Below are 9,348 nucleotides of genomic sequence, written 5' to 3'. Positions count from 1 at the left end.
AGCTTCTAATAAATAAAAACAGTTGAAACTTTAGATTTTTCAATTGAAAAATATGTAGATTAATATGGTATAAAAAAATTCATACCTTATAATTCAAAAATTTTTCATCCTTAATTTAATTAAATAATAAAAAATAATTAACAATTATTAAAAATTATTTTTTTCGTGAAATTATCTTTGGGTAAATGAGTTTTATGACTGGGTGAAATTTTCTTCGAATTGCTTTATTAGTTTTTAAAATATGACTAAAAACGTAAAAAGTGAAATTAACATTAAGGGGTACGAACTTTGGATCGCTCTCCTGACCAAACTATGGGGACCATATTTCCCAGATTGCGGCTACCCCCTATATTTTGAAGGTTAAGAATCCAAATATGTAAGAAAAAATATATGTTTATTCAGAGAAAGTACGTTTTTGTGTCTGATTTCGTAACTTAATTAATAGTTACCACTAATTAATTAGCATATTTGATGTCACCCCCAGGAACCATTAAGATTAACACTTAGTTCGTGAAAATCCGATCATTAGAACGAAAGTTATTCAGGGTGATATCTTTTTTTTTTTGCCGACTGTACATTTATTTCAGTGTATTTTTATTCATTTCAGTGTATGTATTTTAAAAGTAATATTTAATTATACACTCATCTTAACACCACACTTATTTTCCCCCACTTTTATCAAAGCTTCCACTTTCTTTTAAATATATCACTACAAGAAAACAATCCAATAGAACTGAGTCGTTATGCTTCATCCTTAATCTATATGAATTATATGTTTATAAAATGCAAATAAGATTTCAATAAAGTAAAATTAAAATATTTTGGTTTTAAAACTTTCTCTAAAAAAAAAAAGTTTTTTATCATGATTTTCTTTCTACTTACAGTATTCCAAGACGCCCAGTGGCCGAGTGGTAGCGCTTCGCGCTCCCATGCCACAGGTCCTGGGTTCGATACTCGAGCCCGGCAAGGTTGACTCAGCCTTTCATCCCTTCAGTGGGTCGATAAATGAGTACCAAGCATGCTTGGGAACTAAACACTGGGGGTTACGCGCTCGGCTGACCACCTGACCGGAACATCTGCTCCTGCACCCCAGAGCCCAAGATCAAGAAAACTGAGATGGGCACAGTCGGCCTTGGCCCTCTATGGGTTGTTGTGCCACTGAGTTTAGTTTACAGTATTCCATGAATGGAATACTTTATTTGATTATTATATCTTATTCTTTTATCTTTTTAAGTAAAAAACGTTTAAATTATTTAATTAACCTTAAGCTAATTTCTATGGAAGTGAGAGAACTTTTCTATTGCATATTTAATGGTTAAATCTTTGAAATCTTTTTTACAGGTCTGTATGATGTTGTTAATAACCTGGGCTCTTTAGCCGCTAGATTCATATTTTTACCAATTGAAGACAGTTCATATTTACTCTTCACCCAATTATTACCGAGAAACAAATCACAATCTCAGGTAAATATTTCATCTGAATAAAAACTTTTTCCCAAATGTTATTGTCTTGAACTTTTTTTCTTTCACTTTAAACTATATTATAAGTGTCTGAATATTGTCTGTATTTTTGTAATTTTATTATGTCTTTCTGCTAATAGTTGTATCTTTAGTGCCAGTCAAAATCCTTTAATTTTAATCTATTGAGTTAGTTTTTAATAATTAGTTCTTATTAATTATTATTGAACTTATAGTTTCATAAATTATTAAGTTTTAGCTTTATTTTAAGCTTACCTCATTCATTAACAAGTTCATCATGATGTGATTTTTATCTACTTAGAATACTGAAGATTTTTAAATCTTAAGTAAAAGTTGTGCATGTTATATTTTTTTTTAATTTTGTATAATTTACCTCCTGGTCTGTTAAAAAACCTTTAGTTTTGTAAAATATACCCTTTTTGATTTTTATGCCATTAAATTATGTGTTGTTTAAATATTCTTTTGTAATATTTATCCTTGTAAGGTTGCATATAATTCAGCTTGATGTATCAATTGAGTCTTTAAAAAACATTGCATTTTGAAAGCAATGTTGTTGTTTTTTATGGTTGGCTATTAGCAGATAATGTTATTAATGATTTAGTAACATTAAAAATATTTTTTTTTAATTAAAAAGTCAAAAAAAAACTCAATAATTTTTTCATCATAATTTTTTTTTTTTTTTTTTTTTTTTTTTTTTTTTTTTTTGAGAACCTGGCTGTTTTCAATGTAAAATATGACTTATTAATGTTTATATGTAAATTTAAAAGCTAACTTTATCTACTCACACTTTGTATGTTCTAAAATAAACTACAGTGTTCTTTTATTTTCTGACTAAACTCTATGTTTTAGCATGTTTTTTTTTCTTATATAAAATATCTTTACATTTTATGCCTTTAAGTTCAGTTTGCAATATGAAATGAAGTTGTGAAACATGTTTTCAAAAAAATTATGTTTTAAAAACTTGAAATTTTATTTCAGGAAAATATTACATTATGCCTTACAGTTTTGGGAAATATCCTTAAGTTGATGGCTCTATTAGGACTGACTATTTTAGTTTTTGGAATTTCTTATTCCCAACTTCTATTATACTTGTATGGTGGGACAAAGTTAAGTTCTGGAATCGGTATGGAAATTGCTATTATTCTATCTTTTACTGCTTTTTTCTTTAGAATTACTTTTGAAATATGTAAGATGTTTATAAATTCTTTTGAAACGCTAGACATTTATCAAAATGAACAATATTTAAATATGATCCAGTGCAATAAAGCGAAATTTTAAAACAAACACCTTTAAGACCTCCAGAATAAAGGGCAAACATTTGCTACGTGAAAATTATGAAAAGCATTATGGTTATTTGAATAATTTAAGTTCTTTAGAATGCCCGCTTAGTTTATCTTTGTAAGTTACTTTCATCCTTTTAAAAATCTTTATGATCACATTGTTGACAAAAAGCACATTCTTTTTTTCTTTTAAATTGATTATGGTAAAAATAATTGTATTCTTTTATCTTCTAAAAAAATAACTACAGATTGTAAATTATGTTGAATTAAGAATTCAGTTTTCATTTGAAAATGTGTTAAAATATAACCCTTTCAAAAAGTTAAATATTGTGTAAAAAAACCTAGTTTATTTGGTTTAATGCCACTATGCAACACCTATATTGGGAAAAAATTTCAATAAATGAACTTTATTACTAGTAAAAGGTATTCATTAAACAAATTCCTTAATTAAACATGCATTTTAAAACACATACTTTAATTTTGAAAGTTATTTTATTATTAATGATTTTTTTCTTTTTTTAAATTTGAGTTTTTAATTTTTTGTATGAAATTAACCTATACATAGAACTTTGACTGTATATGAATATCTTTATTGTTCAGTTTTTATAATAAGATGTAGAATAACTTTTATTTTTGCACCATTTTATAATAATAAGTATAAATAAGTGATGCTGAAATGATTTGACATTCAGTAATATACTTACAGAGATGCCAACTGCTCCGGACATGCCAAAATAATTTAAAAAACGTAAATAACTACAAGGTAAATCTTGCAAATATGTGACTATTTTCTTGCTTTTTTAAAGGTATAGCATGACAAAAGTTCTATAAATTGGTGAATTATATAAGGCTACGAATTATTTAGAAATAGTGGTGGATAGAAATCTACTAAACTGAATTTATTGAACCAAAAATTACAATTGATAAACTACCACTTTAAAATATATATTTGCTGTTTGGAGCAGGTTGGCATCTCTGCACTTATACCAATAATAAGAACAGAGCTCAGTTTCTTTTCGAATGCAAAATTACATAATAATCAATTGAATAATACTAAAAAAAAAAAAAACTTTTTATTTAAAAAACAATTTACTCTTTTTTTTTCCTCGAAATTTTTCCTAAAGGTCTTAAAATCTTTCTTTACTAAAATGATTTTTAGAAATGTCTGAAGGAAGAATCCATTCATTTTAAGAATAGAGGCCGCACTTTGATAACCCTATCTGATCATTGTTTGTGTGAATAAATAACAAAGTATTAAACATAAAGCTTACATTTTTTTTTACTGGCAAGAGCTTGAGTATTAGTGATTGGTTTAATTATGTAAAGTAAATATGATTTCTTTTCCAATTCACACTTGCTTATCCAACCTGTTCTAAAGTAGAGATGCCAACATAAGATTTCTAAAATGTGTATAAAATCTATCCTAGTTGCATTAAAAATAAATTAATATGTCTATGAAAGAAAAAAAAAAGAATCACAACCTGTTGCTGATGCAGGTAAAAAATTTAATTCTATTTTGCCTACATTTTTGGTGACTAAATTTTAGCATTCTTCTGTAAACTTGCTTTCAATATCTTTTGAAGTCAACAAGTTCTAACAAATATATGTAATATAATGTTTTAAAAATTATTAATTTCTATATTTGTCCTCTTCAACGTATGTATTACGATCGCAATGTCATGTAATTAATAATAATTTATTTTTTTATTTCAGATTGTTATTATTTGTAGTAGACACAAAGTGCTATAAATTTATGTAATTAATCCATAAAATATGATACTTTAAACAAGTGGATTATTTTCTAGTAAATTGTAAAATTATATATATTTTTTTCTTTCTATTTTATTGAATGTCGGGTATGCACTTATTAAATGTAGATAATTTTTTTTATTGTTTGATTCGAGTAATTTTTTGTATTTACTTCTAGGTTTGACATTGATGAGGTGGCATTGTTTTTATGTTCTCTTGTTGGCTGTTAATGGAATTTCTGAAGGTTTCAAATTTGCTGTTATGTCTCATGTGGAAATTGATAGGTGAGAGTTAAACTATATTATATCAATAGTTACATATCATTATAAAGTGTCTAAATATCATTAAAAATTAGAAAACTAATTTTTGCAATTGTTAGCTTGAAAAGAGATTTATATTTCTTTCTTATAGAAACATTAAAATGATGAGCAATTTGTTCTATTTATTAGATATGAAATACCAGCATACAATAAAATTAAAACATACTGAATATTTGTGTATTATGGATACATGATAGGAGTATATTAATTATCATGCTTAAAATGTTGATAAAAAATAAATAATATAGGTCTTTGACTTTCTCTGGTATGAAATACCTATTTAATGTGTACCTTGGCCATCTTAAAAAATTCTGAGTCATTTGGAAATGGGAATTAAATTTGAGAATGTGTTATTAATGAATAGAAAGTATTTGCGTAACTATTTTTAAATATAGCAAAGTGCATATAATTTTTCTATACTATTTAAATGTTGCTTCCTTTAAAAAAAAAAAAAAAAAAAAGAGTTAACATATTAAATTAAATTGTTATTAAATAACAGACTTGTCATTTTAAGAAACAATATTAAAATTATTTTTAATTTATACCAAAAACCTAATAACCCAGTTGAATAAAAAAAATTATGCACAACTAATTATGACAACAGACATGACAAAGAGTGAAAGCATTTACACTTCATCAACTGAACATAGAACGTTTGAAATGTCTGCTTATATATATATTAGACATTCTTCAATGATAAATGAATATTGTCATAGATAAATTCTATTTATGTTGTTTAAAAATGTTTATAAATGCATAGCAACAGACATGATATCAATTGTGGTATTTAACTATGCAAAAATGTGTTTTTATTAATTGTTTTATAGCACAAGTATAAAAATATGACAGACGAATATTTTATTTCTTGAATACAATTCTGAGTAAAGCATTTTTCATTTCACATTACGAACTATATTTTCTGTTCTTTTTCAGCAATTTTTTTAAAACACTATTTTTTCTTGAATGTTTATTGATTTTCTAAATCTTGTACTTGAAAGTGTCTACTAATGCTCATTTATTGAAAAAAAAAACACACACACACAAACATTGTCTCTAACACCTTCAAGAAAAATTGATTCGAAGTTTATATTTTAAATAATTTTTACCAAGCTTGCATATTTATATTTCAAATAAAGCCAAAGTTTGAAATTTTTAAATTAAATATACACACACTAGTACAAAATGTTAAAGAAAATTTATAAATATGACATTATTACCTCAATGAGCTTTTTGTTATTTATATGCTTCAAAAAGAAACAAATTTCTTAAAGAAAGTGAAAATGGAAGCTTTAGAAACAGTAAGTATTTTAAAATGCTTCAGTTCATATTAGTTTTAAAATTGTTCTTATAAAGTTAGATAGAAGATAAAAAGTTTAAAGCAACAAGAACCCTAATCAATTTATTTATAATTTTAAAGTAATTAATGTCTCATCACTCACTTGCAAATTACATTTAATCCCAACTCTACCAACTCTTCTACGGTTACCTATTTCTATATATAGAGTTTTTAAAAGTTCATTCTTTTTGATTAAAAATGTTTTAAAAAATGATTTTCAGCTCTTTCAAATAATTCTGTTTCAATAAATAAATAAAGTATATATATGATCTAAATAATTTAAATACACTTTTACAATTGTTCTCTTGTATTATAATTGTAATTGTATTATTGTATGTTTCAAGGCATTTTATTTTATTTACAGATACAACAAAAATCTTGTTCTTCTATCAATTAGTTTTCTATTAGCATCTTATGGACTAGTCACTTTTTTTGGAAGTGTTGGATTTATACTGGCTAATTGTCTTAATATGTTGTTTCGCATTGTACACAGGTAAGAATTTGGGGTTTCGGTATCTTTTTATAATTTTCATTTAAATTTGTGCTCACATATCAATAGAAAAATAAGGCTTTGTTTTCAAGAGGGACCAGGGTTTTTACAATTGGAATGTGTTTAATACTTTATGTATTCAATATGGAAAAAAAATAATAAATGCTATGTCAAAATTAAAATATTTGCTTAGTAATATCTCAATTTTTAACAAATTAAAATTTGCATTTTCAATAATTTCAACTGTAATAAACAATACAAAAAAGTATACTTCATAAACATTATGATCTGATTACTCTTTTAGTCGATCATCTGGTATCATGCCTGTTAGATTTCCTAAAGATATAACTGCTGGTTAGTGATGACTATTTCATTATGTATGCCCATGTAATGCTTGCTTGTTATATTACTTTCAAGTAAACCAACTAATGTTAATTTAAACCATACCATCGTACATTTAAAAAACCATTTTCTGATTCAGTTGCAGTGCATTTGTAAATTGCCTATATGGCTAGTGTTTATTGTAACAAATTAAAATCATTATCTGTTTCATACAGTATTGAAAGTCATCAAAGCAAATATGGAAGTAAGTGTAAGCTCACTTGCAAATACCTTTATTTTCAATAATAAATCAGCTCATGCATTTTCCAATTTTCTAGTTGAAGTGTTTAAAGATATAGTCAATAAGTTTTTTTTTAAAAATGTACATAAAACGTTAAAAAAAAGTAATTACTTATGCTAGAAAGAAGGAACTGGAAGTAAATATGTCTCTAGAGTAACTGAAGCTTTATTTATGTTATTCTTTTCTTTTATTAAATTACATACATTTTATCTTGAGCCCTATTGAACATTAATTTATAATCAAATGAGTGTTATTAGAATATATTTCTTAATCTCATTTGAATTGTATTAAATTCAATAATATTTTGTGCTTTTTTTATGTAATGTTTGATTAAATTATTGCAAGAAATTAATGTATTAAAAAAAAGAATTTTCGGGGATTTAAATATTGATATACTGCCTAATGATTTCTAACAACATTGAGAACTATAGTTTTCACAAACTAAGAGTTATTTTATAAATGATGAAAACTTTTAATTATTATCACAAATGTTAAATGTTTCCTTTCAAAATATTATATAAAAAATACAATTTGTATTTTTTAACTTTTTAAATTTCTTTAAAATAATAACTTAATATACAGTTATAAACATAGAAAATGTAACGTTCATATTAAGTGCAATCAAACTGCACTTATCTATCCATGTTTTTCAAAAAGACTTGTTATTTGTTTTAAGTCTGACAGAAAAAAAGTCTTGTGGCAAAATATTTTGTCATTGAATTAAGCTCATTTTATATGGAAAGATGAATTTTTTTTCTCTTTTTTTCAAATTGGATCATATAAAAAATCATTCAGTTTCCTTCCCTTTAAAATTGTTTTGTTCTTGTAATTAAAATGAATGCTTTTAGTGATTTTATAAATCATTTACCTAATATCTTTTTTAATAAAATTTCTTGCAGCTTCTTTTTCATACAGAACTATTTCAAAATATCCAAAATGTGGTTTCTCATGAAAATAATGCCTCATACAGTAATATTATTGGCTTTGTCTGTGATTTTCTGTATCACATATTTTACAGAGGTAAAAACTTTTATACATTTATAAATGTATTAAATATTTTATTAATTAAAGTGTTATCAAATTTCATGATGAAAAATCTTGTTTTCAAATAATTCAAAAAGGATGCATTGTGATTTTAACACAGCAAATTTCAAACTAAAAAGTTTGGAGAAAAATTATTTTTAACTGCAAATAATATGCTTTAATGGAATAAAAAAATCAAGTATGGTGCATTTAAACTTTTGTGTGAGTCTTGCATTTGCATACATAATCTCACAACTAATTATATTTATATTTTTCAAATTCTTTATTTCTGGAGGTTAGTTTTTTCTAAAGGAAATAAATTTACACTTTCAGGGATGAGATTTTAGCAGATTTTCGCTTTTGTCTCTCGAATTTCAGTCTTTTTATCAAAAACTCTGATTCTCTAAAAGTTTCGGGTTTTTTGTTATAAATTTCCCTCTTTTTTTGTGAAAATTCAGTCACTAAAATAAAATAATTATATTTATTTACGATTTTCAAAGATAAACAGAAAATTCAAACCACGTCCTAGTTGCTAACCTTTCTATTTTTTTACTTATTTTAGCTATTTTCTCCGATTTTCCGTATTTTTATCCGTCCGCTGGATAGCTTGTATTTTCGTAATTCAGACGTTTCTGTTTTTTGGCGTGAAAGCAAAAACAAAAAATCGATGTGGATTTGCAGTGAAAATATTTATTTGCCCATTCAATTAATCTTGTAAATTTTTATTTGTTATGTCTAAACAAAAGCAATACAAACTTTTAGAAATCCCAAGTCCAGACTGTGCAAGTATCTCGATTCTTATTCACGCGATTTTAATATCTGTCATCGATTTTCGTATTTACCTGATTTAAAAGTTACTCATTGTGATTCTTATTTACGCTACTTAAATATCGTACATTATGATTCGTATTTACGAGATTTAAAAATCCAATATTGTGTTTTGTATTTATGCATTTTTAAAGTCTCGATATTATTATCAAACATCTATTTTCGTATTTATCTGATTTAAATTTGAACGTTGCTATTCTTATTCAGGCGATTTAAATATTG

General features: G+C 25.3%; 1 protein-coding gene across 1 annotated transcript in view; it reads left to right on the top strand.

The window, feature by feature from the left end:
- The window catches only part of LOC107436512 (man(5)GlcNAc(2)-PP-dolichol translocation protein RFT1), a 32,624-nt gene that overhangs the window by 19,741 nt on the left and 3,535 nt on the right, over positions 1-9,348 (top strand). Inside the window, exons 9-13 of the mRNA XM_016048260.4 lie at positions 1,342-1,463; positions 2,457-2,601; positions 4,686-4,791; positions 6,528-6,656; positions 8,175-8,295. Coding sequence (XP_015903746.1) covers positions 1,342-1,463; positions 2,457-2,601; positions 4,686-4,791; positions 6,528-6,656; positions 8,175-8,295 — 623 coding nt within the window. The remainder of the gene's footprint in view (positions 1-1,341; positions 1,464-2,456; positions 2,602-4,685; positions 4,792-6,527; positions 6,657-8,174; positions 8,296-9,348) is intronic.

The sequence above is a fragment of the Parasteatoda tepidariorum genome, chromosome 10 (genome assembly GCF_043381705.1).
Source record: "Parasteatoda tepidariorum isolate YZ-2023 chromosome 10, CAS_Ptep_4.0, whole genome shotgun sequence".
NCBI classification, from domain to species: domain Eukaryota; kingdom Metazoa; phylum Arthropoda; class Arachnida; order Araneae; family Theridiidae; genus Parasteatoda; species Parasteatoda tepidariorum.
Note: the sequence above shows the minus strand (reverse complement) of the source record. Positions and strands in the feature narration are given on the sequence as shown.